General features: G+C 42.7%; 1 protein-coding gene across 2 annotated transcripts in view; it reads left to right on the plus strand.

Annotated features, from left to right (window-relative positions):
- The window catches only part of LOC142566810 (cGMP-dependent protein kinase, isozyme 1-like), a 464,172-nt gene that overhangs the window by 293,763 nt on the left and 152,695 nt on the right, over positions 1-17,714 (plus strand). For both annotated transcript variants that reach the window (XM_075677691.1, XM_075677692.1), the window contains one exon: positions 10,191-10,274. In XM_075677691.1, coding sequence (XP_075533806.1) covers positions 10,191-10,274 — 84 coding nt within the window. The remainder of the gene's footprint in view (positions 1-10,190; positions 10,275-17,714) is intronic.

Below are 17,714 nucleotides of genomic sequence, written 5' to 3' on the forward strand. Positions count from 1 at the left end.
AGAGACATATCTGAAACCTACAAACACTAATTTCCTTCGTAATTACTCTATATTTCGGAATGACCGCAATGAGAATACCGCCTCTGGCGGTGTAGCAATAGTAGCCCACAGATGTGTCGCTTGCAGACCCGTCGCCCTTAACCCGCCGCTCGAGGCAGTGTCAGTTCGGGCCATTCTTTTTCACAAATTAGTAACAGTGTGTTCCATTTATATACCGCCAAACCAGCGCCTCGAAAAAACAGGCTTTTATAACCTCATTGACCAGCTGCCCGAGCCTTACATACTCGTGGGCGATTTTAACGCCCATAACCCGATGTGGGGAGACTCACGATGCGACGCGAGAGGTCGACTCATTGAAAATTTGCTTTTAAACTCCAGTGCGTGCCTCTTTAATAAGAAAGAACCGCCCTACTATAATCCACAGCATAATTCATACTCCTCAATAGACCTGTCTATCGGTTCTGGTTCTATCTTCCCTGATTTAGAGTGGTCTGTAATTAAAATTCCATTTGGAAATGATCACTTCCCATTAACTCTAAACCTAGTAACACAACATGACTCCCCTCCGCCTGTTTCTCACTGGAAACGAGCCGAGGCTAATTAGGAATGCTTTAAGGAATCCACCTGCATATTACCAAATTTTATAAGTGACTTTAGCATATATCATGCCGAATCATATTTTACCGCTCTTTTCATTGATACAGCAGAGAAATTCATCCCTCAGACAAACGGCACTTCATGGAAAAAACGGGTCCCGTGGTGGAATAACGATTGCAGAGAGGCACGGAGGAAACAAAATAAAGCTTGAGGCAAACTACGTGAATGCCCTACCGCCCAAAATTTAGTAGAATTTAAACAGATTAAATCCCAGAGAAGACGAACGCGATGACAGGCAAAGAGCGCAAGCTGGCAGAGGTTCCTTTCAGCTATAAATTCGTATACTCAAGAGGCTAAAGTGTGGGACGGGCTTAGAAGGCTAAAGGGACAAGAAATTCCTCCAAAAATTTATAAAACGCAAATGCAGACTGAACGAATTATATAACCAGTATTTTAACATTGCCGAATTGACAGCTGCTTTGGCTGCATGTCAGAGCTCTGCACCTGGACCTGACAGGATCATGTACAATATGCTTAAACATCTCCACAACGATACTCACATAACGCTACTTGCACTTTTCAATGCCATATGGGCTGCCAGGTACCTCCCATCTAAATGGAAAGAAGCTATTGTTGTTCCTGCTTTGAAACACGGTAAAGATACATCACTGCTGACCAGCTACCGTCCTATAGCGCTTACGAGCTGCCTTTGCAAGCTTTTTGAAAAAACGATCAATCGCTTTCTCGTACATTTTCTAGAGTCCAGCAATATGCTTTACCCACTTCGATGTGGCTTCAGGGAAGGGCGATCTACAACCGACCATCTCATGCGCATCGAATCAAACACTCACGATGCTTTCGTACATAAACAATCCTTCCTATCCGTATTTCTTGACATGGAAAAGGCGTACGATACAACTTGGCGGTACGGAATATTGCGCGAGCTGTCGGCGCTGGGCATCCGCGGCAATATATTAAACATCGAAAGCTACCTACAAAACCGTACATTTCGGGTGAAAATAGGTAATGCACTGTCGCGTACATTCACACAGGAAACTGGTGTACCCCAGGGAGGCGTACTCAGTTGCACTCTCTTGATCATTAAGATGAACACGCTCCGCGCTTCATTACCGCCAGCCATTTACTATTCTGTTTACGTAGATGACATACAAATAGGTTTCAAATCCTGCAACCTTACAGTGTGTGAGAGGCAAGTACAACAGGGCTTGAACAAAGTGTCTAAATGGGCAGACGAAAACGGATTTAAAGTGAACCTGAAGTAAAGTTCTTGTGTGCTTTTCGCAAGAAAGAGAGGGCTCGTTGCAGATCCCAATATCGAAATGTATGGCCAGCAAATCCCGGTGAACAAAGAGCACAAGTTCTTAGGTATCATACTTAACTCTTAACTAACATTTATTCCACACATAAAGTATCTCAAGGTGAAATGCTTAAAAGCAATGAACTTACTGAAAATTTTATCCCATACAACATGCTGCAGCGACAGAAAATGTTTGATGAATCTTCACAAAAGCCTCGTTCGATCACAATTGGACTGCGGTGTCGTGATTTATCATTCTGCAGCCCCATGCGCACTAACGATGCTTGATACGGTTCACCATTTAGGAATCCGACTGGCCACTGGCGCTTTTAGAACAAGTCCCATTGAAAGTTTGCATGTAGAATCAAATGAGCGGTCCCTCCATCTCCAGAGAACATACATCAGCCAAACATATTTCCTGAAAATCCACTCTAATCCTCAATATCCGTGTTTTAATACCCTTAACGATATGACAGATTATACGCTGTTTCGTAATCGTCCCTCTGTAAGACAGCCCTTTTCATTTCGTGTGATGGAGCTTAGTATTGAAATGGATGTCCCAATCCTCAAACATCGCCTAATGCCTCCAGCTAAGCTGCTACCTCCTTGGGAGTGGCAGATGATACAATGTGATATATCTTTTATGCAAGTTACAAAACACGCTCCAGAGATTGAAATCCAGATGCATTTCCGGGAACTCCAATACAAACACTCCTGCACGGAGTTCTACACAGTCATGCGAGGTTGTGTCATATGCAGCCGTCGGCCCATCCTTCTCGGGATCCGATGTACTGCATCCGGAAACAAGCATCTTTACGGCTGAGGCCTACGCAGTATTGTCGACTGTAAAGCATATAAGGAAAACAAAACTCAAAAATCTGTTATATATACGGACTCCCTAAGCGCTGTTAAGGCTTTGATGTCATTTTGTAAGCACAAAAATCCAGTAATCAATGAACCATATTCCGTCTTATGTAAGGCGTTTATATGTAACCAGCATGCTGGGTGCCGAGTCATAGGGGCATCGAAGGTAACGTTTTGGCGGACCAGATGGTCACATCAATTGCATCGTATTCTGTTCATCCTACCGCTGCAGTCCCTGTCACAGATCTGAGGCCCTTCTTGCGCAGGAAACTGCGAAACTACTGGCAACGCTTGTGGGACAGGGAAGCAAATAATAAGCTGCACGTAATAAAGCCACAATTAATGTTCTGGCCTCCTGCAATAAAATCAAGCCGGACAGATGTCCTATTCTGTCGTCTTAGAATAGGACACACATTTGGCACCCATAACTCACCGGAAATGACCCTCCAATCTGCGGCAGATGCGGAGAGAGGCTGACCGTGCTCCACGTCCTCCTGGAGTGTGGGAAAGCCGAATCTGAGGGAAGGAGACATGTTTCCTTAGCATACCGTCAACACATTCCTCTTCATCCTGTAATGTTTCTCGGTCCAGAACCGCTTTTTAATAGAAACACAGTCCTAGGTTTCCTCAGAGATGTCCTACACGTTATTAGCCCCAGACATTCGTAGCGTTTCCTCTCTTGAGAGGATGCCGCTGAGATAGTCATACTGTATAGCACATGCCTCCAGGCCCTTGTGTTTCAAGGGTTCTGGCGAGGCAGTAGTGCTCCAGGTAATTTTACTATCTCACATATCTTTTATAATGCATCATTCTTTCACGATTGATTTTATTGCTCATAGAACATGTCATTATCATCGACATATTCTTATAACAGATAGATTTTACGCACTCTAGAGCAACTATTTTTAAGGCCCCTTTACAGCCACGTCACATCAACCTCATTGAACTCTTAACCACACTGCGAATTCAACAACACTGGCTTGGCGCTCTTTGGTTATACGTGGCCCTTGCGTCAATAAAAACCACACACACACACAAGATGCGTTTGACTATCTGTACACCTTTTTCTGCCAACCCATGTGACTGCGGGTAATGAGGACTAGAAGTTGCATGTGAAAAATCATAGTTTCGTGCAAACATGGTGAATTCATAACTCGAAAACTGAGGTCCATTGTCCGTGCAAACTTCTAACGGGACGCCATATCTTGAGAAGATAGCGCTTAGTGCAGCTATCGCAGTACTTGAGGTAGTGTCCTGGAGTTCTTGGACCTCTGGAAAGTTCGAGAAGGCATCATAAGCGACAAGGTAGGAGTCTCCAGCAAAGAAAAATATGTCCACTCCAACCCTGTACCATGGGCATCTGGGAACTGATCGCATCAGTAGAGGTTCTTTTGCTTGCACATAAGCATATTTCTTACAGGTTGAACAGCTTGCATGTAGCGCTACAAGTGCCCTGTTAAAGCCTGGCCAAGAAACAAGGCGGCGTGCCCTTTCTTTGCACTTTTGAACAACAAGATGTCCCGCATGAATTCTGGGCAAAATCTTCTTTCGCATGCTCTGGGGTACGATTACTTTGGAGCCTTTCAAAAGTATCCCATTCACAACACATAGTTCTCGCGCAAAGGCTTGAGTTCACCCTCAACGGGTTGGCTCCTTGACAAACGTTTCACCCCTACCTGCAGGTAGTTGTCGCGCGCAGTTTCTTTCCGAAGCTCGCGCTCTGTCGTTGGTGTCACCATGTAACCTAGGGACTGCACGGTGTGAATTTACACGTCGTCCATGTTTGTGTGTTGTCTGCTGCAGTTATCAGCCGTGGATCGTGATAACATACTGGCAAGAACTAGGTTCTTTTCCGGAATGTAGCGTAAAACAAAGTCACACTTAAACAGATGAAGAAAAAAAAAAACCTTTGCAGTCGGGGCGGCATGTCATCAATTGCTTTTTACGCTATCGGCACGAATGGCTTGTGGTCAGTTCCTATGAGTAGCTTTCGCCCGTAGATATATTGATGAATTTTTTCGCATCCTAACCAAATTCCAAGGGCCTCCTTTTCAATCTAAGCGCATCTCTGTTCTGCCTGTGTGAGAACGCGTGATGAGTATGCTACGGGTCGCCATTCATAGCTGTGACGTTGCAGCAGAGCTGGTCCTACACCGTCCCGTTAAGCGTCGCACGATATCTTGGGTTCCTTTTAAACATCAAAGATGGCAAGCACGGGAGCTGTGGCCAAATCTTGTGTTATGCTCTTCCACTCCCTAGCGTGGTTTTCATTCCACCGAAAATCTGAGCGTAAATTCATAAGATCTTTCAACAATACTGTTCGTTCAGGCAGACGCGGCACAAATTTTCCGATGTAGTTTAGCACTCCCAGCATGCGTTGAACTTCGGGCTTACTTGTTGGTTCCGGCCTTTCAATCATACTTTTAACGAGCTCTGGGTTCGGTAATATACCATTTGAGGTTACTATGTCACCAAGAAACTTGATTTCTGTGACTTTTGTGCATTAAAAGTTAAGCCAGCTTTTTCGGCTGCTTTTAGGGCAGATACTAGGGGCTCGTCGGGCTCTCGCCGCGTTGAACCCCACACCAAAATGTGATCCATGTATACTAGTACGCCCGGTAAACTGTCTAAAACATGAGTCATTGTTTGTTGAAACACTTCTGGTGCAGACGATATTCGAAACTGTAGACGCGAAAATCGGTATCTCCCCAAAGGCGACGAGAAAGTACATATCTTCGAGGTTTACTCATCCAAAGCTATCTGGGGGTGGCCAGAGTTGGCATAGAAGCAGCTGAAGTACGTGACGCCCGCTAACTTTGCTTCCAAGTTTTCACGCTTAGGGAGGGGAAAATGCTACCTTTTCACCGGCTGGTTGACATTCCTAGTATCCAAACACACTCGTTGACTGCCATCTTTTTTCTTCACAAGTACAAGGGGCTTACCCAGTCAGTAGGCTCCTGTTATTTCACGATGATTTCAGCCCGCACCATTCTTTCGAGTTGATTTTTGAGAGGCTCCTCCAGGGCCAAAGGAACACGACGAGCTGGCCGGACAACCGGCACTGCTCCTGGTTTCAGGACCATGTGATAGGGCTGCTTCAGGTAACCAAGTTCCTCGAAGACATGTCTGAAATCCTTCAGAGGACCATATAAAGCCGTGTTCACAGCATCCACAGCACGGTAAACCAGTCCCAAGAACTCATTGGCTTCTAGTCCCAGTATGCGCTGGCAACCATTTTTTACAATGAAGAATTTCAGCGGAGTGTGGGCACTTCCAACACGCACAATTTTCGACATTGTCCCAAAGCACGTTATAATACCGCCGTTATACGCCCGCAGCTCTGTGCTTGTCGGCTGTAGTTAATTTGATGGTAGTTTCCGATAGACTGAAAACGGCAAAAGGCTGGCTTGTGATCCCGTGTCTATCTTGAAGAAAATTCCCTGACCATTAACTTCAGCTTTTACAGTCCACTCATTGGTTTTTTCACCTTTACTGCAGACATCTAGGACATCAAAGTCGCTCTCTTGACGTTTGTTGACTTCACTCATTTTTCTCGACTTGCTACAGCATATAGCAAAGTGATTGACACCTTGGCACAGATAGCATTTTTTTTCCCAAATGCTAGGCACTGCTTCGGTCTGTGCTTGCGGTTACAACGCCGGCACTGCAACTGTTCCCCGCCGACCTTGCTCTCGTTTGTGCGCCTTGAAATGGCATTGACGCAGCCGTCTGCTTTGCGCCACACCTCATTCTGTTGTGCGATTGACTCTGCAATTTTGCACGTATCTTCCGCTTTCAATCGCGCCAGCTCTTTCTCGGGAAGCATCTTCTCCCGTAGCTTAGCGTTGTTCGTACCAAAGACAATTTGGTCCCTTACCAGTGAGTCGTGCAGTGCTCCAAAGTTGCATTGCGAGGCTTGTTTCTTTAAGTCACGTCGAAAATTTTCGAACGGTTTTCCTTCCGCTTTGGTCCTCGTGCGAAAGAGATATCTTTCGTGCACTTCGTTGGCCACCTCTGTGCAGTAGGCGTCGAACTTTTGTATTGAGGTCTTGTAGTCATCCTTGCTCTCGTTCGGCTCGAACTTGAAATTGTTGAATACACCGAGCGCCTAGTCACCCGCGATGCTCAGCAGGAGTGCAGCTTTCGAAGCCTCACTCTTTGGCTGGTCGTTCACTTCCGTGACTTGCAGGAAGAGCTCAAACGTTTGCTTGAAGTGCTTCCACGATGCCGAGACGTTCCCCGCCAGACGCAGGGGCTCCGGTGCCTGCAGCCGTTCCATGCTTCGTACTCCACCGCTGCCAAAGCTAGACTGCCGTAGCCACTTCTGACGCCATGTATCGGAGCCGCGAAGGACGTGACAACAGCAAGATAGCCAGAACAAGTAGAACGCGGGTTTATTGGGCAGCGTTGCTTTTATATCCGACTAAGGTATAACGAGCCGATCGCAGCGCGCATCTCAGGGACAGGCGCACGGTCATGCAGGCGCCTGAGAAGTGTTTGCTGAACCACAGAATGCATCACCAGAGCACAGGCAGGCAAAGAAGGTGCAGTTGCAGCAGGATAAAATGGCCAGTAAATGGGGAATATACCGGGAGGAAAAGTCTATGGTTTAAATATCGGTTCAAGCAAAGATAAAAGGTGAAATCAATGTTGGTTGTCAGAAATGCGGGAGAAATAGAAGGCCGCGCCTGGAATATTTTGGAACCACATGAAATTATTAGGCAGCAAGTCAACAGCAATAAAACATATCCTAGACAAAGATGGAAACATACTGGAAGGGGAAGCGGCATTAAATTACACCCGAAAAATAACAACTGAATCTTTCCAAGGCAATGACGAGGTTGTACTTGAAGAAAAAAAAGAGCATGAAAGAGAACCATATGGAAAAGGAGCTGGTGCTCAAAAATTTCCACTGGAAGAAAGCCGAAGAGAAAAAGCCACAGGGCTAGATGAGCTTCCCGTTAGACTGATTAATGAACTAGGAGCAGAAAGTGAAGGAGCTCTGGTGAAAGCAGCGGAAAAAACTTTAAAACTTAGACGAATACCAGACAGTTGGGGACAAAGTAGAATGAATTTAATTTATAAAGTTAAGGGGGAGAAAGATAGAATTCACTCGTATAGACAGTTTACCATTACATCGGTAATATATAGGCTAACATTGCAGGTAATCAAATTAAAGCTGCCAGCATGGCAAGAGAACAATGGCACTGTGGGAGAACTTCAGAATGGCTTCAGAATAGGTAGGCGTTTGGATGATAACTTATTTGTTCTTACTCAGTGTATTGAAATATCAAGAGTAGAAAGCAAACCGTTATATGTGGCCTTTTTAGACATTACAGGAGCGTATGACAACGAAAAACCGCAACATATTCTGAGATATTCTAGAAGGGGAAGGCTTAGGTAACTATTGTCTACAGCTTTTAAGAGAGATTTACCTAGAAAATGACGTTTGCGTTGAGTGTTCAGGGATTAGCAGCGCGGAGAAAGTTGATATCAACAAGGGACTCAGGAATGGGTGCCCTTTATCTCCACTGCTATTTATGATGTTCATGGTAAAGATAGAGACGGCGCTAGAAGCAAGTAATGTCGGGTTTAATCTTTCATACAAACAGGCGGGTATACAAAAGTACCCGCCTGTTTCAGCAGCTTGCAGGTTTATTTTTCGCGGAAAATATTGTGTTGTTAGCTAACAAGCAAAGTGATTTGCAACGTCTGGCTGACGTCTGTTGACAGGAAGGCGAGAATTTAGGTTTCAATTTGAGTGTAGGAAATCAGGTGTAATGGTATTGAATGAAGCCAATATCAATACCTTCGTATGGTGGATAAACGAAGGCAGCAGAGAGTATATGGAAACGCAGGAAGAAACAATACCAGCAAAGGGGGAGAGAAATGCAGCCATAATGAAGTACATGTCGCTATGGGAATACAATTGGTAGGAGGTGCTCCGGTGGAAAGCTGTAATTGTGTGAAGGTGTAACTTACTTTTGGAAATGCGGTTGTTTGCTTGAAATCAGGGGTACAATCAGCGCTGGATGGGAACCAAAGGTCAATAGGATGCCTCGCATTGGGCGCTCACGGGAAGACTACAAATGAAGCTGTGCAGGGTGATATGGGCTGGACTAGTCTTGAAGTGAGGAAGCTCACAGTAAAATTGATTATGAAGAACGACTGAGGAATATAGAATGAAGTAAATGGGCTGGGAGAGTGTTGAGGTATCAGTACAAGAAAACATTGATCCACGGTGGAGGAAAAGAACTAGGAAGGTTGCCAGCAAGTATGTGGCCTGTAGGGTGGGGAAGACAGCAAGAAATAACGTCATGCAGCAAGAAATAACGTCAGCGAGGCTGAAATAATCTCATGGGTGGCGGCAATGGAAAAGAAACCGGCCATGAGTTACTACTTAAGAGGAAAAACGAAATCAGGAAAGAAACAATTTATGATAACTCAAAGGGAAGCTCATTACTTTTCGAGGCGAGATCGGGAAGCTTTAGAACACACACCTAAAAGCGAGATATAAGAACGAAGAAGAAGCATGTGGTTGCTGCAGTAAAGCTAGGGAAACTATGGAGCATGTTTTATTATAATGTGAAGACATCTGCTCAGCAGTCGATTTAGGCACCACTGGCCTCCTTGAAGTCCTTGGATTCAGCGAGAGCAGGGAAAAAGTAAACACGTCCGCAAAAGAGATTAATGAGAGGCGATTGGAAGATTGGTGGAAGAAAAGTAGGGAAACGACAAAAAACGGAGACGTGCAAAAGCAAATTTCAGAATAGGGGGCAGAAAAGTTGGTTGTGGGAGGTGATGGTGTCTTTTTTGCTTTTTTTTATCCTGGGTAGGACAGTGTAATATCAAGTGGTTGGTGGTGCAACCCACCGCCCCGTTTCGAAGGGCACGTTCTTAACATCCATCCATCCATCCATCCATCCATCCATGCATCCATCCATTCATCCATCGATCCACCCATCTGTCGCCGAAAGTGATGCGTTACTACGACAAACAAAAGACCACTATAATGAAACGTTTTTAATCCAATGCTACTCATTTTTCGCATTTCGTCAGTAGTGAGAGCGGCCTAGTTCTCCGCTAACGTTATCATGCAGCGGGATCGGCCCTCTACCAGCAATAGATGTTACAAAAAAACAATAGAATCGAGCGAAATGAATCATTGCATTTCTAGCAGCGCACTTTCGGAAAAGGCATGTCGTTCGGAAAAGGCGAACGTCATCATAGGCTTGTCAGGCGTGCGTGCGCACATAACGTGTCGGTTCCAGTGAAATATAAAAGCGTCATTTCAAATGGAAGATGTTCATTGTAGCGTTTGCCAAATAATCCGCTTGGGAAGCTATTATTTGAGCGGCTTGAGTAAGTTTCTTGATGCGTTTGTGTGTGTTTGTGTCATGTTTAACTGCAGATCCTTCATCCAACTTATCGGAGATCTCAGAGAGCTGCAGGACAAGCACTACGACGACAGACTCCAGCTAAGACCACCACAGAGGTAACGATTTTAATCTATCGCCACGGTGGCCTTCTGCTACGATTGAGTTTTTCAAGAGCTAATTCAGTCATTCTTCAACCGTTTCAGGCGCCAGAAGTACTTTTGGCGCCTTTTGGCTTCTCGGACGCTGCAAGAATGGTATTCCTGTTATAATCTATCCGTTGTGGATAGCCTCAGCAGCTGCTCAACGATCGCGCAGTAGCTGCGTATATTTTGTGTTTCGCTAGCATTCGATCAGAGTTTTATTATATAGTCATCGCGAATTCGTATTTATAGATGTGCGAATGTGCAAGCGCAACTATTTCAGCCTTCTTTTTTGTTACTTTATACCATACGGAGCACTTTTGGTAAAAAAAAAGATATCAACATTTAGCTGGACATTAGTCTGTGCTTTTGAGTTCCTATATTAGTAAGTGTTATTGTTGGGTAAACAATACTTACAGCTGTGTGTCATTCATCCAAAGCTGTTACGTTTCATTTCTTAAAGTTTCATTTAATTTCATTTATTGAACCCTCAGGGCCAAAGGCGTTGGAGAGGGCAGTGGTTACAAGACAAAAATACATAAATAGATACAATGCATATTACAGAACAAGTATTATCCTCCTGCTATACAGTGTTAGCTAGTGCAGGACAAAAATGCTGGTTATCAATTATGTCAACGATATCTGCGGGAAGGTGGTTCCATTCACGTGATGTACGAGGCAACAAAGACAGTAATGCAGTTTTAGTGTTACATGTTTCAATGCCAACTTTTTGACGATGACCAATGCGATTTGACAGGTATCTGGGGGAAGAACTGAGGGAATCGCGTAGCATGGTGTGATAGTATAGTTTATGAAAAAGTCTCAAACGAATTGTCTGCCGGTGCGATGCTAAAAGAGGTAAACAAAGGCTAGCTTTCATGCGTGTTACACTTGCGGTACGGTTGAACTTGGACAGGATAAAATGAGCAGCGTTATCTTGAACCAGCTCGAGTAAAGTTATCAGTTTTTCATAATGCGGATCCCGTATCGCGGCGGCATATTCCAGATTAGAACGTATTAATGTTTTATAAAGGAATAATTTCAAAGAAGATGGGGTTTCGGAAAAGTTACGGCGCACGTAGCCCAAGATGCGGTTAGCTTTGTAAGTAATGTACTTAATATGACGCGTTCAGTTAAGGTCAGCAGAAATATGTACACCCAGGTATTTATATGAACTAACCTCTTCTAACGCAACCCTATTTATGTAGTACACAGGCGGAGAGTTGGCACTGCTTGATATTCGCATAATTTCGCACTTATTAGTATTAAGTTCCATAAGCCATTCATTACTCCAAAGAGAAATGTTAGGGAGGTCACGCTGAAGAATGTTAGCATCGTCGGAGGATATTATTTCGCGGAAAACAGCACAGTCGTCAGCAAAGAAAAGAATGTTAGATGATACAATGGAAGGCAGCTTATTGATGTAAATAAGAAATAAAAGCGGTCCAAGCACTGACACTTGTGGCACGGCCGAGCAAACTTCGCTGAAAGGTGAGTTAAAATTATTAGCGTAAACGAACTACGATCGGTTCAGAAGAAAGTATTCAATCCATTTCAGAACATTGTAGTCGATATTCAGTTGGGTTAGCTTTAAAAATAATAAGCGGTGACATACCTTGTCGAATGCTTTCGAGTAATCTAGGAAAATGCAGTCAGCTTCTGATGCGCGATCTAAAATATGGTGAAGTTTGATAGTGAAGCTGGAAAGTTGTGTTTCGCAAGAAATGGACCTACGAAAATAAATAATGAATTAGACGCGAGAAAGTTCACAAGGTCAGTGAAGATGACATGTTCTAATAGTTTGCAACAAGTACTAGTGAGCGAGATGGGGCGATAATTTGTAGGGGATGTTCTATTTCCTGATTTGAATAATAGAACCACCTTCCCGACTTTCCATTGTGTTGGCAGAAAAGAACTATCGAGAGTCTGCTGAAATATCTTTGTTTGTATTGAGGAACTGAAGACAATTGTATTTTTTTTGTTTAGCATGAATGCACTCAAAACCGGGCGATGAATGACATTTTAGAGCATTATTAAGTTTAGCAACACCAGATGAATCGATAAAAATTTGAAGCGTAGTTAGGAAATTATACCGGAGTGGAACGGGATGTTTGGGGTTGAATGTGCGCGGGAAGTTCCGAACAAAAGTTTCGTTAAGTTCTGATGTGCCTAAATGAGCCGGAATAGGATCCCCTGATGCGTCAGTTAAGGTAATAGATTCTTCGATATGCGGGTTGATGACGCGCCAAAATTTTTAATGTTGGTAGATAGCATCGATGGTAAAGCGTGAGAAAGGAAGTTATCTTTTGCTTGCTTAAGCGCAGTTATATAGGCATCAGCGGAAGTCTTGTAAGCGTCCCAGTGTGCATTACATCGTGATAGTCTGGCTGTACAATATCGCGGTTTTTTTCTGTTAGATAGGCGTCTTATGTGGGTGCTATACTATGGGGCTTGAGGATTAGAAGTGATCGTGCGTCTTGGAACATATTTTTGAGTGAGTTCGTGAACTTTGGCCGTGAACATTTCCCAGTTAGTTTGCACAGAGTGTTCGTCAAAGTTTCTGAAGAATTTTTGAGTAAAACTCATAATTCATTGTTAATGGCATCGTTAATGGCAGTTTATTGTACTGCAACGAAAACTTGTAAATGTAGCCCAGCGGCGCTGCTGCTTAGGGCGTGCATAGTCCAGTGTAAGTTGCACGAAAGTATGCTGCAACCGGCGGGCATGTTGCCAGCTGAGCGAGAACCACATGCGCCGGTTTTGTGTCACGTGATACATTTAAAGCAATCACGTGTTCTTCCACTGCGATGCCATTGGCTCGTGCTGGCCGAAGTTTTTACCCAACTTACCATGTGACGGTGTGCCGACAAGCTGCAAAACGAGGCGTCGTGAAGGTGAGGCTGTGTCAACTTCTTTTGAGGCAAAATAAATGCCTGGGTTGTGGCGTGACTGCGAGCCCATTCATTTAGTGCAGTCGCTACTATTTCAGCTGACATTTCCTTTATCGAACGGCAAGACTATTACTTTGGGGCACGCCTTCTACTGTGTCTGCTTGGGATATATTATTTAAATCACCACACTATGAACAAGCAACGGACAGCTATTGTGTGCGCCTGTTCTTTTTACCAGCGTTCAATGATGTTCATATTGGTATTCGAAGCTTTTGTAGGGCTGCAAAGCAGACGAATCACTCTGCACAAGGAAGACAAGGTCTACAATCTCTAATGCCCAATGCGTCTAATGTGCTACGCCGAGTGTGATGCGTCAAAAAGCTCATTTAAGCACCAGAAACAACGTGGAGCCCATGGTTGCATTTTTGATATGCTGCAATGGAGTTTGACCAGTGGTTAGTTCAACAAACTAGTAATTAATGATTATAATAGAGAAGTTTTGTCTGAAGCAAATTTTATTGCTTTTTACACAAATGTACTGTGCATGGCCAGAACTAAAGCTGCTAGATTCGTTCCAGTTTTCCTTAATGCGGAATTATCTTCGGGCCATTGCATGGCTAGAAAAAACAAGATTGGTTTATTCTGTCAGTCGGGAAATGCAAAGTAACTTTATTTCACGTGGCCCAGTCCGAGGCAGAAGTTAGCGGTGGGGGTCGTAAAGCAAATAAATAAAGACAATAAATAAACAAACAAATAAATAAATAAATAAATGAGTTTTAATATTACATAAAAATAATATGCAGATAGTGGTATACAGAAGGAGGTCCCATACTTCAAGCTGAATTAGGACCTCCTGTTCATGGTTAACATAAAAGTTCATTTGGCAAGCAAGAGCAGCTCAATTGGTACAGTTGCAGTAATGATAAATAAGGAGATACAAATCCAAGTAGATGAAGTAATTAATAGACAATCTATCGGCAGTAAGCAATATTTCGGAACTAGCTAAAACTAAAGTAAAAGAGGAAGGAAGAGAAAAAAAACTTTAAAAATAATTACACGTTGGAGTACATAAGAATGGCAGGTCTAAAAGCAAAATCGGATTATACAGTGCGTAACGTATCTTACATATCACATAACAGAAAATGTTTCAGTTCATCACAAAATCGATGGGGCTTCATGAGCTTTATGACAAATGGTAATGTATTCCATGATGAAATGGCTGCAAAATGAACTGTCTGTTTCCCATAATTAGTACGCACTTTGGGTAGAATGAAGTTAATGTGCAGCGCAAAACGAGTTGAGTTAGTATTTGTTCGAGATGATATAGGAATTAGTGATAATGAGATTTTGTCATTTATTAGTTGGAAAAGAAAAGTGGCAAGGTTGTACTTGACAAGGGCTGCAACGTCTAGAATGTTATTTGCTTGTAGTAACTGTTCAGCATTGGCGGTGTGTGGATTCGACGTGATTATTCTAATTTCCTGGATTTGGATGGTTCGTATGGGCTTTAGGTTAGTAGTGTACGTGTTACCCCAGGAGGTTATGTGATAGTTAATGTGAAAGTGTACAAACGGGAAATAGAGTGAGAGCAACACAGGTCGTGAAAAAAATGGACGCGCCCTGATGAGAGTGCGTATTCCATGTGATAACTTATTTTTATTATGAGTTATATGGCGATGAAATTTTAGGTTACAGTCAATAATAACTCCTAAGTATGCGCATTCTTCACTTGCTGATAATAAACGGTCACCAATGGAAATGGGCGGAATGCATAGTGATAATTTATTTTGGGATGAGAAAAAATAAATTTAGTTTTAGTGGAAATAATGGTAATCTAATCAGTTTGCACCATTCTAACAAGTTATAAAGATCACTATTAAGCTTGGTAATTATAGTTGACAGACATTCGCCAGAATTATTAATTGTTGTATCATCGGCATATAGTATAGATTTAGAAGATGTGAGGCAGTTAGGTAGATCATTAATATAAAGTAAAAAGAGTAACGAGCCCAATATGGATCCTTGTGGTACACCTAAATTAGTCATTTTAGGTTTAGAACGAGCATCGGAAACACTAGCAACCTGGTGTCTGTCTCGTACGTAGCTGCGTAATAGTAGTAAAGGAGGACCTGTGATACCTATTGAACCTAGTTTAAGATAAAGAATCTCGCGGTGAATGCTGTCAAATGCCTTTGAAAAGTCTATAAATAAAGATGCTGCGAATTTACCGTTAGCAATGGCTTTCTTTATTTTATCAGTAAGATATTGAAGTGCTAGGTCAGTAGAGTAACCGGATCTAAATCCAAATTGGTCAGGTGAAAGAATAATAAATTTGGTTAAGTATTTCATCAATCGTTTTTCGATTATTTTCTCGATGACCATGCTAAAAAAGGGGTAAAACACTGATTGGCCTATGGTTAGATAGTAATGAGCGATCGCCTTAATTAAAAACTGGAATAACCCTACCACGTTTAAGCTCGCGAGAAAAGGTGCGTTGTAAACGTGATGTTAATAATTTCAGACAGTACAAATTATATTGGTTGAGAAATTAATTTAACGTTACCAGGATGAATGTTGTCCAGTCCAGCACTAGCTATTTTTAAATTGTTCATTACTGATACCCGCTCATCAGGAGTGGTTGGAAACATATAAAATGTATGTGGAAGGCGCTTTGGTGAGTATAAGTTGTGTTGAGTTTGAGTGGAGTTATTAGCAAAAAAAAATTACTGAAAGCATCCGCAATCTTAAGAGGTTCGAAATAAGTATTACCATCGTGGGATATTTTAGCTATGCTATCAGCTCCTTGTTTCCTATTCAAAAATTACTTTACTATTTGCCACGTTTTCTTTACATCAGAATCATATCTATGTATTTTTTCTTCATAATATTTGGTTTTAGCCTTTTTTAAGCCGTGAAGAAAGTGTGTTGCAGAATTTCTTGTAGCGCGTATGTAGGTTTATGTTCAAGGGTTGTCTTTTATTCTTTTATTCTTTTAGTGTTTAGTTTTAGGCCTATAGCAAACTATCGGTGACCCAGGGATTTTTAGGTGAAGCCACTTTTTTCTGCATTTACTTATCTGACAGTACGTATAATATTATGAAATCAACTTTGTTATATATCGCGAGAAGGCTACCAGCGGATCATTGGTGTCAAGAGCGAAAGACCTGTCAGTCTGAGATACAGCTGCTGAGAACAATTTTTTATCAAAAACAAGTGTGGTGTAAGAATTGGAATAGCAACAATGTGCAGATGTAGTGCGCAGAAGAAGGGGAGAATGGTCAGTAATGTCAGTTTGAAGTACTCCTGCATCAGGTGGATTCAAAAGATTAGACAGTGCATGTTCGATTAGAGTGTTAGAACCCCCAAGAACTGAAGGAGTAGGTATATTATTAAGACATTCGTAACCAAAACTGTGCAAAATAGACGAATAATTGACAGAGCTTGGGGATGACTCTATTAAGTTTATGTTCGTATAACCCATAATTATGACATTTTTAGTCTCCGCGAATAACTTTGCCGTTATTTGTTCGAGAGAAATACAAAAGTCTGGAATTGAAGAGGAAGATGAACGGTAAACGCAACTAAAGATGAAGTTTCTTTCATCGGTGTTAAGAAAGTTAGGATCGAATTCCAACCATACTGATTCACAGTTTTGAATATTCAACGTGAGGTCGACTCCTCTTTTGTACGTGATTCCAGACGAGATATAGACAGCTGCACCACCGTAGTTACTGGACTGTATGTGTGTATACTCTGATTTATAAGGAGGGAAACAGTACAAGTTTTTATCATCTTGGCTAAGCCACGTCTCTGAGACTGCAATGATTGAAAACGTGAAAGAAAGTGTTGAAAGCAGATTCTGGAAGTCATCGAGATGTTTACGGAGGCTGCGCGCATTGAAATGAATAAGAGAGCTGTAACTATTCTGAAGGAAGTCATTTAACTCGCTCGTTGTGTAATATGACGCCATGATGGAAGAAAGGGGTTAAGGGAAGTACGAACTTAATGCCGATTAGTTAATGACCACTAGGTCTGAATCATCAGCAATGCAGTACACTCTGGTTTTCTCGGCTTTTCTAGCCTTGATTTGGCAGTTACTGATCCAGAGAAATTGCCATTTGGTTGTTTTTTCAAAGCCAGCGCTTTTGAAAAGAGCGCTTTATTTCGTGGCGTGAAGTACTCATTAACGCACACCACACTGTCAATAAAAGCTTGCACACCGATGTCACTTAGGTGAAGCTTAGCCTTATGTGCCTTGCTGACAAATTCATCCTTCTTTGTGCGAAATCAGAATTCAACCATGATGCTTTTGTCTTGCACTTCTGTAGGTACCCGATGAGCAACATCGATGTCAGCAGCCGTTACCGGCCACCCAATTTTAGTGCCGATGTTTTGCACGACTGCGATGCAGTCCTCCCCTTGGGTGAAGGGGACGCCCCTGACCTCAACATTGTTCATTCTAGAGTATTGTTCCATATCAGCCACCCTTTCAGAAAGTGCTTTGTTCCGTGAGATGAGCTTTTTG

The sequence above is a fragment of the Dermacentor variabilis genome, unplaced genomic scaffold, assembly GCF_050947875.1.
Source record: "Dermacentor variabilis isolate Ectoservices unplaced genomic scaffold, ASM5094787v1 scaffold_13, whole genome shotgun sequence".
In the NCBI taxonomy this organism is placed as follows: Eukaryota; Metazoa; Arthropoda; class Arachnida; order Ixodida; family Ixodidae; genus Dermacentor; species Dermacentor variabilis.